This window comes from Trachemys scripta, chromosome 4 (genome assembly GCF_013100865.1).
Source record: "Trachemys scripta elegans isolate TJP31775 chromosome 4, CAS_Tse_1.0, whole genome shotgun sequence".
Classification (NCBI taxonomy): domain Eukaryota; kingdom Metazoa; phylum Chordata; order Testudines; family Emydidae; genus Trachemys; species Trachemys scripta.
The window spans coordinates 81,531,374-81,551,346 of NC_048301.1; the positions used below are offsets into that span (position 1 = coordinate 81,531,374).

The 19,973-nt window shown below is 42.3% G+C and overlaps 1 protein-coding gene across 3 annotated transcripts in view; it reads left to right on the forward strand.

The window, feature by feature from the left end:
• SHANK2 (SH3 and multiple ankyrin repeat domains 2) overlaps positions 1–19,973 on the forward strand; it is a 621,242-nt gene that overhangs the window by 90,833 nt on the left and 510,436 nt on the right. For all 3 annotated transcript variants that reach the window (XM_034769724.1, XM_034769725.1, XM_034769726.1), the window contains exon 3: positions 36–264. In XM_034769724.1, the coding sequence (XP_034625615.1) occupies positions 61–264 (204 nt within the window). In that variant the 5' untranslated portion in view covers positions 36–60. The remainder of the gene's footprint in view (positions 1–35; positions 265–19,973) is intronic.

Consider the following 19,973-nt stretch of genomic DNA (forward strand, 5'->3'; position numbering starts at 1 on the left):
ATAATTTGCCTTTGTCTTGTGTTTTGTGTTGATAGCCATATGAGGTAAGAGAAACTGAACATGCCTCGCAGTCCAACATCAAGTGAAGATGAGATGGCACAAAGCTTTTCAGATTATTCTGTCGAATCTGAATCAGACAGCTCCAAAGAAGAAACTATTTATGATACTATCAGGGCTACATCAGAGAAACTAAGCAGCAGAATGGAAGACAATAGGAGCAACACATTAGTGATACGAATTATAATACCTGACCTACAGCAAACGGTAAGGGGAATTGCATTATAAGGTTTTTAAATGTTTGGCCAGATCCTCAGCTGGGGGTAAATTGAAGTCAATAGAGTATTTCAATTTATATCACCTGAAGATCTGGCTTATTATGCTAAAAATTTCATAGTGCCCAAGACTGATGTCCTATTTTGTTTCGACATCCACAGTTATGACCCAAGTGAGACACCAGAATGGGTGTTTGTCCTAAAGAGATTATACTGACAGGCAGCCTAACCAATATAGTTAGTCTCACATATGTACTTGATGCTGTGACCTTATGTCTAAAGTGTTTTTAAGAAGGGTCAGACCAGGGAAGTTTCAGAAGGTTTGTGAATGGCTGAGAACAAGAAGAGCTAGAGAACTATAACCACAGTGGAACACAGAGATTGAAAACAGAATTCAGATATCATCTCTAAAACTGCCTGGCACCTTACCATCTTTTACATTTTCTCTTCCCATGACACTGTAGAGAACTGTTTGTTAGCTTGTGGATGTGACCTTGACGTGATGGTGAGACGCTCACCAAAATCTCTTCCTCACCCCAACCCCCACCTTACCAAAAAAAAAAAAAAAAAAAGAGAGAGAGAAGGAGACAGGTATGGATAGATCCCTCCTGCTGTTGCCATCCATCCCATCAGGCCTGCACCATCCTCAGCACATTCAGCTTGGGGAAGCTGCATAAAAATGGTGTTGGAGATGGCTGCCTGGACCTCACATTCCTGCTGCCCATCTGGGTACACATGCTATTTAAAGGTGACCTGCAGGGGAAACATAAAACATGCCCCCCTGGGCGGTTGGGATCATTGTGGTTTCATAAATACAAACTACCTACCCTTCCCTGCTCCCCAACTGTTACGTTAGCTATAATGATCTCATCTTGGAGAATTTCCTGGGAATTAATGATTGACTTTACCTAGCACTGTGAGCTGTCCTAGTTTATGATTAATTCCTTGGATAATCTTGGGCCTTCTTGAGCACTGTTTCCTAAATTAGCATTTTGATAGTTGACAGTAGGCATCATACTTTTTAAATTTATTTTTATTTTCAATGATGATTTTATAAATAAATTCTGTTCTGCAGACATGTGCTATGTCATTTCATGCTGCCATTTTGGGTATATGCATGTTAAAAGCTGAAACTATTTCTTCCTTTTTTTTTCAATGAAGCAGTAGAATATAGAAGTCCTGTCTGGACTAGGGTTGCCAACTTTGTTTAATATTTAAAAACTGGACATTCCAGCAGGAGTGCCAGAACCTCCCTTGCCCGCCTCTTCCCCTGATGCTCTGCCCCTGCCCTGAGGCCCCGCCAGGCCCTGCCTCTTCCCCCTGAGGCCCTGCCCCCTGTTTGCTCCTCTTCCTCCTCCCACCCCCATCACTTGCTGCTCTTCTCCTCTTTCCTCCCCCCCTCCCGTCCAGTTCGGAAGGGACTCACCTGTGGAGCTGGGGCTGGGAGCTGCAGCTGGCTGACACAGCTAGGAGGTAGTCCTGGCTGAGATGGGGCTGGTGCGAGTGATGACCTGGCATCTTCCCTACCTGCAGTAACCATATTTTTGGTGTCCTGTCAGTAGCTCTGATCGGACACTGTGAAGTTCTCTGTTCGACCAGACTTTCTGGTTGAAAACTGGGCACCTGGCCATCCTAGTCTAGAAGCTGACAGGGAGAGGTTAATTCTCTCTTCTTAATAAGGAAGGCTCTTAGGCTATGACTACACTAGAGAGCTTACACTGGCACAGCTGCACCGATGCAGCTGCACAGCTGTAGTGCTGCTAGTGCAGATGCTCTGAACTGATGGGAGAGAGCTCTCTTGTCGACTTAATTACTCCAGCTTCCGTGAGTGGCAGATGCTATGATGGCAGGAGAAGCTCTCCCACTGACAGCGCTATCCACACCAGTGCTTAGGTCGATGTAACTTTTTCACACCCTTGAGTGACATAACTTACACCAACTGAAGCTGTAGTGTGTACCCAACCAAAAAAATTGAAAAAAAATATTTGCTTCCGGTCAACCCAAAACGAACATTTTTCAAATTTTTTAGCAAAATAAAAAAGTCAAAAAAATGTTGCTTCACATCAAACTTGTTTAAACTGAAATGAAACATTTCATTTTATTTGAGGTTTTTTATCTTTTTAAAAAATAAAATGGAAATAAAATTTGAAAAAAAAATAGCCATTTCAAATTCAAAAATCTATACATTTCATTTTGAAAAATTCAAACAGAAACATCTTGAATGGTTTGGATTGTGCGGAGTGGGGGTGGGGAAACAAGTTAGTAAATTTAATGTGAATTTTCAAAATGTTTAGGCCCACCTGAGTGTGCATTTTTTGGAAAAATGAAGTTTTGTCCAAAAATGTTACTCAGCTCTAATCTAAGTACTTATGTGCTCCCCATCACTGCCAAACCACTTTAGGTACCTAAATAAAGGCCAGATTTTTACAAGTGTTCAACACCCAGCTGTTCCTCCTGTGACATTTGTGGCCAGGTTATTCTGAAAGTCTGGCCCTAATGATGGACCCCAAGCTCTTTTTAAAATTTCAGCCCAAGGTCACATAAATCTGTGGTGGAGTTGAGCATTGTGCCCAAATCCTCTGGCTTTCTAGAACATTGCTTTAAACATGCAACCATCCCCTGTTCCTGCTTCCACTGAAGTCAACGGCAGAACTCCCATTGACTTGTATGGTACAGGATTAGGTAGTATACTGTTTAATGATTGGGTTCTAAGAAGGGGAAGTGCTATAGGGTGTTGGATCTTGAGTAAGAAAAGGAGGTTCTCTAGGAAGGAGCAGGAGCTGAGGAGAGCCAGGGTGGTTTTGCTGTTTTACTCTGGAACTTGGTTGCACTGAGCCTGCAGACTTTTGTTTTGGATTTGGCAGATGGAAGTCCTGTTGTGTTTGACACTTAAATGGATCATTTGTAAAAATATTTATGGCTTGCAATAAAGTCCTCCACTGTGGTTTTTAGAGTCTACCTTGGCATGACTAGAACTCTATTCCTGCTCCCACCAGCCTATCTTTTGATTAAAATGGCTACATCAAGTCAGTTTTACGCTTAATTGTATTGGTGCTTTGCAGCATGGCTCTAGATTTTTATTGTTTAATGACTTAGGCCCCAGAACTTTGATCTGAGCAGGCAGATTCCTACACCTGAGCATAGCCCCACTGTCCTGACCACTTAAAAGTGTTTAAATTTATTAACTCTGGACCGAAAATGGATTTGTGAATATGGGCCATTTTGCTGCATTCGTAGAACTGCATTGCCTGCTAATAGCTTTGTTACAACACAAAATCCTCTTCATGTGAATGGTCGAAACTGACTATTTTGCTTTTTTTAGCAGTGACATTTCAAAGGCTTATATAAAGGTGTTGATGAGGTGCTCCTGCTTTGCTTTCCTGTTACTTTGTTGTCGTAGATTTAATTTAGCTTTTTTATTTTGTCCATGCCTTATCCATCTCCCACACATTTCAGTTCTCAATAGACACTGTAGTATTACTAAAGGATTTGAATTCCATTTAACAGTGCTCCTTTGCTATTAAAGAGTGCTAGAAAGATACTAGCTGTGTTGAAGAGCTCTCAGTTTATGAATTATTTCTGATATGTAATAATAATAAAATTATTTTATAACCCTTTCTACTTCTAGTCCTACCCATCTCAAAACACTTTATAAACATTAATGGACCAGATGCAGCTTTCAATTACTCTAGATTAGGGCTGGTTGAAAAAATTCCATCAAAACTTTTATTCAACAGGAGATTGGGTTTTCGATTAAACAATAATTTCATCAGAAAGTATCTGCTTTCCTCAAAATGTTCATGTTTTTGTATGGGGGAAAAACTCCAAAATGTTCCGGGTTTGGGTTTTTGTTCTTCCAACAAAAACGAATTTTTTCTCATTTTCATCAAAAATGTACATAAAAATAAACCCAATTTTCCAAACAAATGTAGATGTACACTGGCAGTGAGATGAAAAGTAAGCGCAATATATTAAGTACCACTGTGAGGGTAGGACTGCATTATTGTTTCCATTTTACAGGCCAGGAAACTAAGACTTAGAAAGATTAAGTGAAGTGCCTTAGGTTACACTTAAAGGCTGTGGCAGAGCCAGGAATAGATTTCAAATCTCCAGTTCTGTATTTTAGCTACAAGCCAAACACAATCTTCTCCCCCACTCCCTATATAATTACAATTACTTTAGCAGAAAAGATGTTTTAAAATTATACTGCTTAATAAAAGGAGAACAAAATTGCATCAAATTACTTTTGTGTTTTTGTTCTTGACTATCATTTCAGAATCAAGGTTCAGACTAAATCAGTTTTAAAAAAAAAAGCTAATTTCAGGACTTTGAGTAAATGGCTGATTTTCTATTTTTAACAAAGGCTTATCCTTTTTCTAAATTGACTGTGTGTTCATCACTTTTATTTCATTGCACATGTTAGATCAAACATTGAACATCATAGGGAAAGACGTGTTATTGTAGAAAAACTTGTAAATTTTCACCAGCTCTGTGAAATTTACCTTCCTATGCTTTTATTCTGACCTGGAACTCTAACATGCTTTGTCAGCTGCAGTGGCATAAATATTGTAAGCCTTGAAAAGGCTTCAGCAAACTCACTGAAGCTTATAAGTAGTTCTGTTTTTCAACTGCTACATTAGTTCTTTATTTGTCTAGATGAAATCACTATTTATTGTAATATATAGTAATTTCTTGTTGTCTCTGTTATTTAAGGAATATGTTATCCTTACTGCATGTGTGTAGCGCACATTACAGCAAGTGGAGATTGTGTTCACACCAAGAAAAGGCATTAAACAGTATATAAAATAATTTCTGAAATCATTGCTAGTACCAAGGAAATGGAGGGCACAGACTGCTTAAACACAATTTACAGCACAATGATGACAAAAAATGTTTTATTTTGGTTGCACAGACAGAAAAAGAAGAAGCCAGGAATGCAAAATGTATGGGTTCAAGAGCCACATTAACTCAGCCATGTTGTACTTCCTGTATATTTTAGGGTAGATATTTTATGACAAAAATAGTATAATGCAATGGGCCACACTGTATTTGGCCTTTGAGCGAGTATATAGTGGAGGGAAAGTTGTGAAGAATCTCCCCTGCTGCCCTTAAGCCCTTTGTGTTGAAGCAGGGCACAGTTGTAATCTCTTTGGGGAAGGGACTGTCATTTACTATGCCCTGGTCTACACGGGTGGGGGGGGGAAGGAGGGGACATGATCTATGTTACGCAACTTCAGCTACGTGAATAACGGTGTCTTCACTGCGGTGAGTTGACTGCTGACGCTCCCCCGTCGACTCTGGCTGCGCCTCTCAACCTGGTGGACTACAGGAGTCGATGGGAAAGTGCTCGGGGGTTGATTTATCGCGTCTAGACTAGACGCGATAAATCGATCCCCCGCTGGATCGATCGCTGCCCGCTGATCCGACAGTTAGTATAGACATACCCTATGTGTCTGTGCTGCGTTTAGCACAATGAGATCTCCAATCTGCTCAAGACCTCTCTCTAGGTTGTGGAATCTCCGTCTCTGTAGACATTTAAGAGTAGGTTAGATAAATGTCTATCAGGGATGGTCTAGACAGTATTTGGTCCTGCCATGTGGGCAGGGGACTGGACTCGATGACCTCTCGAAGTCCCTTCCAGTCCTATAATCTATGAATCTATGAATCTATATTATTGCAATAGAAATAAATAATAATAATAATTGCAATCTTTGCATTTTCTTGACTATGGGGAGTATTCCCTGCTAGTGTCCTGGGGTGCGGGCAGGGCCGGCCCACAACATTTTGGCATCTGAGGTGGGGAGCTCAAATGATGCCCCCATTCCCCCTCACTTGGGCCAAAACTTTGAAAGGTCTCAATTCTGCTTTCTTCCTGTTCTACTCCTCTCATGGTACTGTTCTGCTACCTACCCCAATAAAGGAGAACTAACAACTTAAAATACCTTGTTCAAAAATGTTAAGTAACATTTAACTTTCAAACGCCTGAACAGCAAATGTAACTTTTCTTGTCCGCATAGTAAACACTGGCATTTTTATCTGTTTGAATAATCAAATCGGTGCTTTCCGTACCTTCTTGGTTGCAAAGATTTGAACTGCTTCCTGAAGGTCCACAGTCTAGGCCAGCTCATGCTCTATTGAGACAGCTGCAAGGCCGACCAGCCTCTCCTGTGCCATTGTGGAGCGTAGATGTGTTTTTATTAACTTCACCTTGGAGAAGCTGCGTTCTCCACTGGCAACTGTTACAGGAAGTGTCAGAAGTATGCACAGAGCAACAAAAGCATTTGGAAAGAGGATGGACATCTTATTTGTGCACATATATTCCAGAACAGCCTTTGGAGTTGATCCTGCTGAAATGTATCTTGAAAGGGCTTTCAGTTCATCACCTAAATCACTCGCATCAATATTGCACATGTCGTCATGTGTCAACACTGTTTCTAATGTGCTGCACTGCTGGTGTAGGTGGTCTTCAGGTATAGTGAGGAGTTTTGGAATATCATAAACATCCTAAATATACTGCTGTGTTCCTTAAGCTGCATGAAATGTTCTTCAACTGACTGTATTGCACAGTCTAGCACCTGGTTAAAGAATTCAACTTTGAATTGCTGTTTGGGGTCTCTTATGGGATTATCCTGTGCCTCGTAATCAAAATGTCGTCTTCTTCGGTGACTCTTGTATGCTTGAATGGGTGGGAAAATAGCGTCAGTGTGAAGTTCCTCTGCCAACTTCTGTGCACTCTTCAGAACGTTTTGAAATCCCTCATCTGACCGATAAGACTGTAAGTATGACTTTGCTTTGTCCAGTTGTTCCATTGCTCCAAATATATCAAGGTCAACGCCTTGGAGTCTCTTGATTACAACATTTATTTCAAACAGTATGTCATGCCACAACACTAAGCCACACAGAAATTTGAAGTTATGTATGTTTCTGGTGATTCCATTTCCCTCTGCCACTGTTCTCCCACAAACAGTTCTGGTCATAGCATTATCCTCCATAATGGCATGGCATCATCTATCTTCCCAATTTTTTGTTTGATAGGCTTTATCGCCTCCACTCAACTTTCCCATCATGTGGCACTCAGTGGTTGTTCCCAGATGTTGCTTCAAAATTTGCCATCGAGGAGTTAATGCAGAGAAAGATACATAGATGCTTTGATTAAAAAATTCAGCAACCTCACTAGAAGCTGATGCTGCATCACTGACCACCAAGTTCAATGAATGAGAACTGCATAGGACAAAAAAAGCTCAAGGGTTTAACTCTAGGATCCGTGTCTGTACTCCTCTGTTCTTTCCTCTCACATTGGCACCATTATCGTAGCCCTGACCTCTCATGTCAGCTATCGCAATTCCCATATCTTCCAGCTTTTTAAGAAGCACATTTGTCATACCCAGCTCCTGTAGTATCATCAATGTCAATAAATTCTAGAAAATGCTCTCTGACAGTCACCATTGCAGAGACATTTTCACTAGGTTCTGTTGTTGTTACAAAACGCACCATTAAAGTCATTTGTTCCGTATGGCTGATGTCAGATGTGCAGTCCAGAATAACAGAGTAATATCTTGCTGACTTCAGATCTGCCACAATCTTCTGTTTGACTTTTGTTGTCGGTAACTGTATGATCTCATTTTGAATTGCTTTTCCAAGGTAGTGGTGTGTATACATTTCTTGGGTGGTGACTCTTCTTAGATGCTTCTGGAATACAGCATCAAATTCAGCCATCAGCTTCACAATTTTAAGGAAGTTTCCATTGTTTAGCACATATAGCTGATCTGAAGTGCCACGCAGTGCTAGGTTTTGGGTAGCAAGCATTCTCACAATGGCAATGAGACTTTTCAGAATATTTTGCCAGTAAAGAGACTCTGATGCAATCTTTTCTTGATGCTGATCATCTATGGTGGCCTTTAAGCTTAATCTCATCTCAAGCTCTTTATACCTATTCATAGATTTATAGATTCTAGGACTGGAAGGGATCTCAAGAAGTCATCGAGTCCAGTCCCCTGCCCTCATGGCAGAACCAAATACTGTCTAGACCATCCCTGATAGACATTTATCTAACCTACTCTTAAATATCTCCAGAGATGGAGATTCCACAGCCTCCTTAGGCAATATATTCCAGTGTTTAACCACCCTGACAGTTAGGAACTTTTTCCTAATGTTCAACCTAAACCTCCCTTGCTGCAGTTTAAGCCCATTGCTGCTTGTTCTATCCTTAGAGGCTAAGGTGAACAAGTTTTCTCCCTCCTTCTTATGACATCCTTTTAGATACCTGAAAACTGCTATCATGTCCCCTCTCAGTCTTCTCTTTTCCAAACTAAACAAACCCAATTCTTTCAGCCTTCCTTCATAGATCATGTTCTCAAGACCTTTAATCATTCTTGTTGCTCTTTTCTGGACCCTCTCCAATTTCTCCACATCTTTCTTGAAATGCGGTGCCTAGAAATGGACACAATACTCCAGTTGAGGCCTAACCAGTGCTGAGTAGAGCGGAAGAATGACTTCTCGTGTCTTGCTCACAACATACCTGTTAATACATCCCAGAATCATGTTTGCTTTTTTTGTAACAGCATCACAGTGTTGACTCATATTTAGCTATGGAATGCTCTCTGGTGATTTGCTCTCTTCTCATGGCATGCGAGATTTCTAGCCAGATTTTTCCAGTCCTTTGTTTCCATGGAACCCTGTAAGTGTGCGGACTCACCCCTGCGGCGCCTCCTGCTGGTTTCTGTCGGGAATTAGCTCGTCCAGCTTCTGGAGGACCCTCTGCAGGCCAGTGATTCGCCTTACCGCTGGCCCCCGTGTCCCTCCCAGGACCCCGGTGCCCCTATCTCTGGGGTGCTGCCCCTCTGGCAGTAACCTCTCGGTCTCAGGGTCTCCCCGCTCAGGGGAACCCTCACCCCCTATCACCACCTTGCCTCAGTGTAAGGCTACTGCCAGTCAGCAACTAGCCCCCGTTCCCTGGTGCACACTGCAGTGTTTGCCACTCATCACTGGCAAGGGGGGTTTGGACCTGCTGCCTTTGCCTACCTCTGGGCTACCCTCTGCAACCCCCGGTATCTATTAACCTTATGCTAGGCCACAGCCTGGGGCTTTCCAGGCTGGAGCTCCCCAGCTCCTCTGCCTTTCCCCAGACCTGCTCCACTCAGGTACCCTGCCTCTAGCTCCCTGCAGCCAGGCCCGTCTCCCTCTACAGCTAGAGAGAGATTGCTGAGCTCCTGGCTCCCAGCCTCTTATATAGGGGCCAGCTGGGCTCTGTTTGGGGCATGGCTGCCACTCTGCCTGCTTCCCCCAATCAGCCCAGTGGCTGTTTTCTCCTGCCACAGCCCTTTCCTAGGGCTGTTTTAAGCCCCTCAGGGCAGGAGTGGGTGTCCACCCCGCTACAAACCCAATGTGGCTGGAACATTAGACTGGAAGAGTTTGCAACAAAAACAGCAAAAACAGTATGCAGCATTCTGGGTTTTTGAGTATATAAGCCCTGGCCTCTCCACTTTGTCACCATTGGGGATTTCACGCCAGTAATGTGTTAGATCGAAACTTCTATTTTTATTGTCTTTGGGGAACATGAAGTTTTTCACTTGCTATGGCCCATGCAGTACAGGGAAGTCCCTCAGGCTACTGCTCAAGTGGGTCCACAGTCCTGGATCATCTAGACTTAAGGAACTAAACTCAGCAGCAGTTCCACCACACTCTTCTCTGATCTACACTTTTCTTCAGGAATGTGCATGGTTACATCCATTTGAGATGGAAATATGGATGCTGCAGTAGCTGCCAGGTCACCTGCACTCTGACTGGAAGATCAGGCATCTCTTCACCACTCACATCCTCACTAGGGCCGGAAGTCTCACTATGAACATTTGTGTCTATGTATCTCAACGGAGCTCCTTGCTTAGATAGAAAAGCTTCTTTGTTTTCTTTCTTTTTCTGAATGCTGCCCCAGAGGGATGTTTTCTTCTTTCACTCATGACTGCTGTTCTCTGCCAGCTATAGTGGCTCTCAACACTCAATTGAAGGGGACGAATAAGCAGGCTGGTAGCAGGGCCTGAGTGAGGGAAGATATCAGCATCTTAAGGGCCTAACTGGCTCCTACTACTTCAGTTGACTGCCTGTTCTCCTCAAGTGGGTTCAGGGAAGCAGCAGGAAACAGGAAGTTCCCTGAGAAGTTGGTGTTAATTAGTCCAGGCTCCTGGGGGTGCTAGAGAGGTACATAAGAGGCTCCTCCTCCTCTCTCTCCCTGCAGCTCCTGCTGCTTTCTGTTATTCTCTCTTACCTTTTCTCCTGCCTGCCTGTTATGTCTCTTGTGCCCTCCTTCCTCCAGCACTCCACCATTTCTGTGCATCTAGAGCAGAAAGAATACATATGGACCAGCAGCAGACACCATTTTCTACACTCTGGGTCCTAGTGGTGTCCCGCCCCGCACAGTTGGCACCTGAGGTGGCCGCCTCAGTTCACCTCATGGTAAGGCCAGCCCTGAGTGTGGATCACCTTTAAAGAATGGGAAGCAAGTAGGATCAGGCCTCTCTTCCCAGTGGTGTTGGAGGAGAGAGTTTGCACCCTCTTAAGTGAAGGGGCAGCAGCAGACATTGTGTCCCTGCCTGTTTGGAAGTCCTGATTAGCACAGTGCACCATATCTCATGGTGCAGCCATGTAACTTTACTTAGAGCTCTGTTTAAAATGGCCGTAAGAAACATATTTAACATGAAAGAGGTGACTAGACAATAGTATACATATACAGTATGGTCAAATTAATATTTTATGAGATCCTTTGCTTTTGTGTTTCCTGATAATTTGTGATTTTAACAGTGTGCCTTTAAAGTTACTCTCACACCAATTTTTACATTTAATTTCCTTTGTATTTTAAGGAGAACAGTGAATAATTAAAAAAAATCCAAATTATTCAAACTGCGGTACGTACAAAAGTCACTTACAAGTTCATTGACTCCACAAGTGGCACTTAACTAGCTGTGTTTGCACACACAGTACATTCTTGTTTAAGTAAACATGAGTAGATGTAGGACAGAACTTTGAAATCTGCCTAAAGTTGGGCTCCTAAATCCATATTAAGGCATTTAAACGAGTGACCTGGGTTTCAGAAGTGTTGAGCACTAATTTTACTATGCGCTTTGCACTTTTGAAAAATCAGCCCGTATATATAGGTGTCTAATTATGGACTTAGGAACCTAACTTTAGATCCCCCCACTTTAAAAAAAAAAAATCTTGGTGTTAAAGTCTTTTTTCTACGGTGCACTCTCACTATATAGTTTTCAAAGGGGTATGTTTTGGTTAAATAATGGATGGATAGATTTCAAAACTTGCAAAGACTCATCTCTATTGAGGACTGTGTCTCTGATTTTTTGTGAGTATGTCAGGTTTCAGATTTCACTTCTCTTTCAGTAGCCATGGTTTTACAAAAAAAAAAAAAAATAGTGAAAAATTTTCTTTTAAGTGTGTTTAGTTTATTCAGTATCCCATAACTCAAAAACAACTCAATAAGATTTCTCTTAAACTTTTCAAAAACCTTAGATAGTTGTGAATCTGTGTGTGAAATCAGGGAATTACAATACACATTGTATTGCAATTTCTCAGTTATAATGATTGTGACTGCACAACCATTGTAATATAAAGATGTAAATGTATACGTATTTGCATACATATTTCTCCTGATGACTCTTTTGGAGTTAAATCACTCTTATTTTCTGGTTTTAATGATGAATGGTCTGGGGCATCTTGGTGCATCCTTCTTTGTATCACATATTGACCTATTGTCCCTTGATCATCTCCTAAATTTAAGGAGTCATTAACCTTTTTGGTAGAGGTAAAGGATATCATCTCCAAGACCACTCCATGGAACAGCTAATGGGGCTGGAGGAAAGGGTAATTCCAAGCGTGTTCAAATATCACCTTACATCAAATGAGCTGGCAGCAGAGGGTTGGCCTCAGAATGACCATGAGGTCTGTAGAGACTGTTCAAGACACAGGTCAAACTTGACTTATTTTTATAATGAAAATCAAACTTTGTTCCTCAGTTTCTTAAGTTTGCCCCTCTTTCAAACATGCTGTCATAAAAAAAAAATCAAGCTTTTCACTACTTGAAGTATATTCTGTACCTTTTGAACTGCAGTTTGCTCTCTTTCCTCAAACTCTTAGAAGTGGCAGTAAGTGTTTCAGTGTAGTGAGTGAAAGGTAGAGTCTTTAGTCTGCCCTCAGAACTGCCTTTCATTTCCTCAAACAGAAACTAGATTTTAAGTTGAATTCATTCACTTAATAATTCTAGATAGTCTATTATTAGTCATGTGCCATTTAAATCACCTGTGTGTAACTTTCATTGTGCACGGGGACAAATGCAGAGCACAATGCCCAGCCAAGTGCTGGGCAGGTGTTTTAGAGGTCGTAAAGGAGAAGAATATTCCTCGGCCTATGATGTGGAACCTCTGTCGCCTCTTCCACAGAACCATCCCTATGTGGGGAGTGGGGAACAGGAAGATCTCCATAGAAGATTCTCCTCTGACATATTTCCACCTTGGACCCAACCACATTCTGTCCCCCCATGCTTTGTCTTCTCTTCTGCATATCCCCTTCATTTTTAATGCCTGCAGAACTTCCTCTGAGGAAGGGGCTAGTTTTACCCTTAAGTGCATGGGTTAAGCCTTTGTTCAGTGTGTTTTTCATGAATCGTATCCATTACCCACTTGCATATGCTAATATGCCATTGGAAGGTTCAGCACCAGTTGTGCTTCTCAAGTGCTTCTTGCTTATGTTTTTATTACACAATATGTAAAATTTAGAGCAAACCCCTGCTTTCTTTTTCTTACTGTTGGAAAACTGTTTTTTTATGGTATAGGAGCTGCAGATGCTGCTCTATTGTGATCTAAAAGTTCTCTCTCTGGTTTTACTAGCTTTGTAAACCTCACTTTTTCACTTCAGAAAGATCAGCAGCCTCTTCATGAGATGATCCTTTCTCTAGGTAGCTTGCTTATTATTTGCAAGTGCTTAAAAATGGACATTCTGATCAGGTTGTGGTTGTAAGATTGTTAGGATGTAAAATATTGTGGCCTCTTTGGAACAGGGATTGTTATTCCTCTGTGATGTGCCCAGTGCCGAGCACTTTGTAAATGCTAAATAAATAATAATAAACACATCAAGCCAAATACTTGTCTGTACCAAGGTGCACTTAATATTTTTGTTATTCTTTGATTGCTTTTAAAAATATCTTTAAAAGAACATTTTTGTCAACTAAAATATGAACTAAAGATTCTGAATGGGGCTGCAAGGATGCAACTGAGGGCAGAATTTGGCTCCTATGTGGTAGTTAGGTTGGGTATGGGGGTATTCTAATGTGAGAGGCTGAAAATAGCAATAGGAGTTTGGAGAAGAAGGTGCCAGAAGAATGTGGCATTTGTAGGCATTTAGTTATAGGCCAGGTCTATGCTACATACCTATATTGGTATAACTACATTGCTCAGGAGTGTGAAAAATCCACATCCCTGAGTGATGTAGTTACACCAACATAACCCCATGTATAGACAGTGCTATGTCAGTTGGAGAGCTTCTCTTGCAGACATAGCTAGCACCTCATTGGGAGGTTGATTAACTACGCTGACCACTGTAGCGCAGTATGTGAAGACAAGCCCAGAGATACTGAAATAGTGCTGCAAATGTTGTGAGAAGCTGGACAACAAAGAGTTTAAGTCATCTATTAGCCAGCCAGAAGCAGAAAAGGTGTTAATGGGCTGCTCTACCTTGAATGGTCCCTTATAATGCAACAAGTTTCAGAGGGGTATAATATGTGGGTATAATATGGGGTATAATATGTGGTAACTACTTATGATGAACAATCTGTTCAACTTTGCATTTGCTGTGACACTGACAGTTCCTTTCCCAGATCTGAAGAAGAGCTCTGTGTGGTTCAAAAGCTTGTCTCTCTCACCAACAATAGATCTAATAGAAGATATTACCTCACCCACCTTGTCTCTCGGAGCAGAACAGACAGAGTGCAAGCAGGATTTGTTCTGGGGTGAGCCCTTGTGGAAGGAAGTGTTTATTGCAGATTAGAAAGAGGGTTGATAATGGACAGAGAAGTGAAAACTATTTTAGAAAAGGGAAAAGTTAATTGGAAACTAATTTAAATAGGAAGCAGCTCCACATTGTTAAACATAATCACAGTGGAACCTAGGAAATTCCTTACGTGGAAAACTGGCTTTATTTTATGGAGAATAGGGTTTGAAAATCTGTGATGTAAAAGAACTGTAAAGCAATAGTAAGTCTTACTTATTTGAGCCATAAGTTAAGAGAAGTCTGAATATAATGTGTCTTATATGAGAGGCAGTTAGTATCTATAATACCCTTCAGAGCTTTTATAGAGAGGACATGGTGCCCGATTTTTGACCAAAAATCTAGTCGAAAAGAAGACCTAGCAGTGTCCAGTCAGATGTACTGACCATACAAAAATCCAGATACTGCAGGGCGAGGGGAGATTCCAGATCATTAACCTATGCCAGCCCCTGCTTAGCCAGTGCTGTCTCCAACCTGCAGCCAGGCTCCTTGTCAGGCTGCAACATCTCCCATGCTCCCAGAGCAGAGGGAGCCTAGGTAGGGGAGGGAGGGAGGTGGAGAAGATCCAGTGAGCGACATGGGAGTGGGAAAGAAGCAAGTGACGGAGGCGAGGTCTTGGGCGAAAAGGGGAGCAGGGGCAGAGACTTGGAGGAAGAGGTGGAGAAGGAGATGGGGCCTCGAGGAAAGAGGCAGAGCAGGGACGGGGCATTGGAGGAAGAGGCAGAGAAGGGGCGGGGCCTCACGGTCCAATTATGATTCTATGATTCTATGAACTATTAGAAAGGTGGCAATCCTGGAGCCAAGGTTCTGGAATAGTAAAGTATCTCATTTTACCCAACATCTGATCATAGAATCATAGAATATCAGGGTGGGAAGGGACCTCAGGAGGTCATTTAGTCCAACCCCCTGCTCAAAGCAGGACCAATCCCCAACTAAATCATCCCAGCCAGGGCTTTGTCAAGCCTGAGCTTAAAAACCTCTAAGGAAGGAGATTCCACCACCTCCCTAGGTAACCCATTCCAGTGCTTCATCCTCCTCCTAGTGAAAAAGTTTTTCCTAATATCCAACCTAAACCTCCCCCACTGCAACTTGAGACTGTTACTCCTTGTTCTGTCATCTGGTACCACTGAGAACAGTCTAGATCTATTCTCTTTGGAACCCCCCTTCAGGTAGTTGAAAGCAGCTATCAAATCCCCCCTCATTCTTCTCTTCTGCAGACTCAACAATCCCAGTTCCCTCAGCCTCTCCTCATAAGTCATGTGCTCCAGCCCCCTAATCATTTTTGTTGCCCTCTGCTGGACTCTCTCCAATTTTTCCACATCCTTCTTGTAGTGTGGGGCCCAAAACTGGACACAGTACTCATTTGGAGTACTGTGTGCAGTTCTGGTCTCCCATGTTTAAAAAAGATGAACTCAAACTGGAACGGGTACAGAGAAGGGCCACTAGGATGATCAGAGGAATGGAAAACCTGTCGTATGAAAGGAGACTCGAGGAGCTCGGGTTGTTTAGCCTAACCAAAAGAAGGCTGAGGGGGGATATGATTGCTCTCTTTAAATATATCAGAGGAGTAAATACCAGGGAGGGAGAGGAATTATTTCAGCTCAGTACTAATGTGGACACGAGAACGAATGGATATAAACTGGCCGTGGGGAAATTTAGGCTTGAAATTAGACGAAGGTTTCTAATCGTCAGAGGGGTGAAATATTGGAACAGCCTTCCGAGGGAAATGGTGGGGGCGAAAGACCTGTCTGGCTTTAAGATTAAGCTAGATAAGTTTATGGAGGGAATGGTTTAATGGGATAACATGATTTTAGTCAAATGAACAGCGTGCCATCGCTGGTAAATAGTATCAATGGCCAATGAGGGTCTGGCTGGAGAATCTTGCCTACACGCTCAGGGTTCTACTGATCGCCATATTTGGGGTCGGGAAGGAATTTTCCTCCAGGGTAGATTGGCAGAGGCTCTGGAGGTTTTTCGCCTTCCTCCGCAGCATGGGGCAGGGGTCGCTAGCGGGAGGATTCTATGCTACTTGAAGTCTCTAAACCACAGGATTTGGGGACTTCAACAGCAGAGTCAAGGGAAAAGGGTTTGGACGGCTTTGTGGCCTGCATCATGCGGGAGGTCAGACTAGATGATCATAATGGTCCCTTCTGACCTTAAAATCTATGAGTCTATGAGATGAGGCCTCACCAATGTCAAATATAGAGAAATGATCACGTCCCTCGATCTTCTGGCAATGCCCCTACTTATATAGCCCAAAATGCCGTTAGCCTTCTTGGCAACAAGGGCACACTGTTGACTCATATTCAGCTTCTCATCCACAGTAACCCTTAGGTCCTTTTCGGCAGAACTGCTGCCTAGCCATTTGGTCCCTAGTCTGTAGCAGTGCATGGGATTCTTCCGTCCTAAGTGCAGGACTCTGCACTTGTCCTTGTTGAACCTCATCAGATTTCTTTTGGCCCAATCCTCTAATTTGTCTAGGTCCCTCTGTATCCTATCCCTACCCTCCAGCGTATCTACCACTCCTCCCAGTTTAGTGTCATCTGCAAACTTGCTGAGAGTGCAGTCCACACCATCCTCTAGATCATTAATGAAGATATTGAACAAAACTGGCCCCAGGACCGACCCTGCCATTCCTCTTTGTAAAACATCATGTTCCCTGAATCTTTTCCTGTTTCTCTTTTTTAATGTACAGCTTCCCCTAATCAGGCTAAAACCTTTTGCCAGCGTGACCTGAGAGTTGTGCAGTGTGGCGGAGGTTTATATTTGCATGGTTATCATTATTTATTATTTGTATTGCAGTCGTGCCTAGGAGTGGCATGAGGAATGTAGTACTCTCTCTCCCTTTCAACAGGAGATGTTTGATCATTCACAAAAATCATGTGGTGTCCTCTTTTAGATATTAGTTTAATAATTTATAGCTGGAACATGAATTAAAATAATATTCCCAGTGCAGTCTCCCCCTCCCCCTTCCAGCCCTGATTTCTACATCATTTACTGTATGAGTCATTGTTGAGAAGGTGTATTTTACTTCTCCAACGCCATTCTTTCTGTTAAATCAAATGTTTTTATCTTAGCAAGTAGAGCTGGACTAAGGGCAGGTGTACACTTAAAACACTGCATTGGCTCAGCTGCACTGCTGAACCACATAAGCGAAGATGCTCCTATGCAGACGGGAGAGCTTCTCCCATCGGTGTATTTAGTCCTCCTTCCTGAGAGGTGGTAGCCATGTCAGTGGGAGAAGCTCTCCCATCGACATAGCGCTGTCTACAGGGGGGGTTAAGTCAGTATAACTACGTCATTTGGAGGTGTGGATTTTTCACATCCCAACGTGAGTTATACCAATACAGGATTAAACTTTAGATGTGACCTAATGGAACATCTACACTTAAAATGCTACAGTGTAGACACTACCTACACTGACAGGAGGGATTCTCCCGTTAGCGTAGGTAATCCATCTCCATCGACCAAATGAACAGGCATTGACGAAGTTGTTAAGGCTTGTCATATATGGCAATAATACAGGCCACGTCAAGTGAAAGAGCTCATGTTGGTGGCACAGGAAAAATTTCTTTTTGTTGGCTGGGAAAAAAATATGCACTTGCCCTAGACTATATTATTCTCACTTCCCTGAGATAGCCTTACTAGAAGATACTACTACTAAACAAGTGATTGAGTATATAAAATCAAATGCTTTTTGTTCTATAATAATGCCATGAACAAAAACCCTCTGTACAAACAACTGTTTACACTTTCAAAACCCAGATGTATGAAACAGCCCTTTAAGATGTGAGACTCAAGACCCCAAATGAGAGACAACAATAAATAAAAGCAGGAAGCTTGAACTGGTGTATAGTCAATTTCTTCCGCACAGCTTGGGTTTCCCATAGCATTGATTAGTTCATGGAGGATAGGTCCATCAATGGCTATTAGCCAGGATGGGCAGGGATGCAACACCATGCTCTGATTGTCCCTAGCTTCTGTTTACCAGAAGCTGGGAATGGATGACAGGGGAAAGATCACTTGATGATCGCCTGTTCTGTTCATTCCCTCTGAAGCACCTGGCATTGGCCACTTTTGGAAGACAGGATACTGGGCTAGATGGAACATGGTCTGACCCAGTACGGTTGTTCATATGTTCTTATGTTTTTAATTTAATCATTTTATAATTTCTGGTGCCAGTGTTCAAACAGTGAAATAACACCAGTTTCCCGTGGGATGTGTACAGATTTCTGTGTAAATAATGATATATCCTATAATGTGTTATATTTTAAAGAATAAATCCACTCTTTGCCTCTTTCATGTGTGCCCTTCACTGAAGTGTGAAAAACACTGTAAAGTGCTTACCTAAAGCGCAAAGTTCTCTGCTCCAATACAAAGTATTCGCAGAAAATGGAAATCTGCTCTCGCAGCCTATTGTCCCTAATGTTTCCTGAAGCAAAGCAATATTGAGTGGGAAGAGGGATGGGAGCTGAGTGAGGTAGCAGAACAATTTTGTGGAAGGTAAGGGAACAGAGACTGGTAGTGCTCAAAGAGCTGGTTGCAGTCTTTTGCATTGATCCTGCTATCCCTTCCGCCAACACACACTCCCCTGGAAGTGAAGTGAAGTGAAAGAAAAGGTTTGTGAAAGGTTCCATAGGATAAGCTGTCTGGTGTTCCTTGTTTTGATCCAATCCAAGAAGCTTTGCCTGGCTTATTGAGGAGAAAGGTTCAACTCGGACAGTGAATTCCATTAACACCTGTGAGGAGTTGAAGTGAGTTGCCTTTGGTGGAATGAGAGTGTTCCTGCTCCTGAGACGTCCCTCTGTTTAGGTTTAGAGAAACTTTGGGTCTGCAATTGCTTTATGCAGGTCTCATATAACCTGAAACTTCAGCTTAGGATCTCTGTGTTAGACTGTATTTTATAAGAAGCACTCAGTTTGCTGTCCCCATAGAGTTTTAACTGCTGCTTCTATTTAAAATTGTTTCCTGTTTTACTGCACCTTCTAGCTGCACCTATCTGCCAACATGGATCCATTTGAATGTAGAACTGTCAAAAATCTTAGTTGAAGCGTGCATGTTCTAGCAGGAATGCCAAGGGCACATTCTAAGGCCTCAGGGATCTGGGGGAATGAGCGTTGTAGGACATTTGAAGTGTTGAGGAGTAATTGCACTCTTTTTTTTTTTTTTTTTTTTGGTGTAAGCTATATGCCATCCTGGAATTGTTCTTAGATTCAGAGTGGTGCTGGTTGTATTCACCACCTCATTGAGAACTGGAAGCACTAATTGCTTATATCAGATCCAGTTGCTAGTAAATAGGTGACACTAAAAACCAGATCAATACCACCAAGGCCCTTCATAGACATCAATTAGCTACCTTCATGGAATAAGGGTTACACGTGGATCTGCTCTGTAGACTCAAAGTTGGCATTGTTCAGTCTCAGTATTACAAGTCCCAATAATTCAAAATGATGAGACACTCCTCTCCAAAAACTATAATCTTGATATTGACTTAAAAATTATGATGAATAAATATATCACTTTTTTCTTGGTCCATGTCATATTGTCTGCAGTGGCTCGCGACCGTGAGTGCCAACAGAGCAAACTATCAAAAAGCGGGGCAGACTCCCCAGACTGGTTGTACATTCTATAATTAGATTTCACCAACCCAATATACAA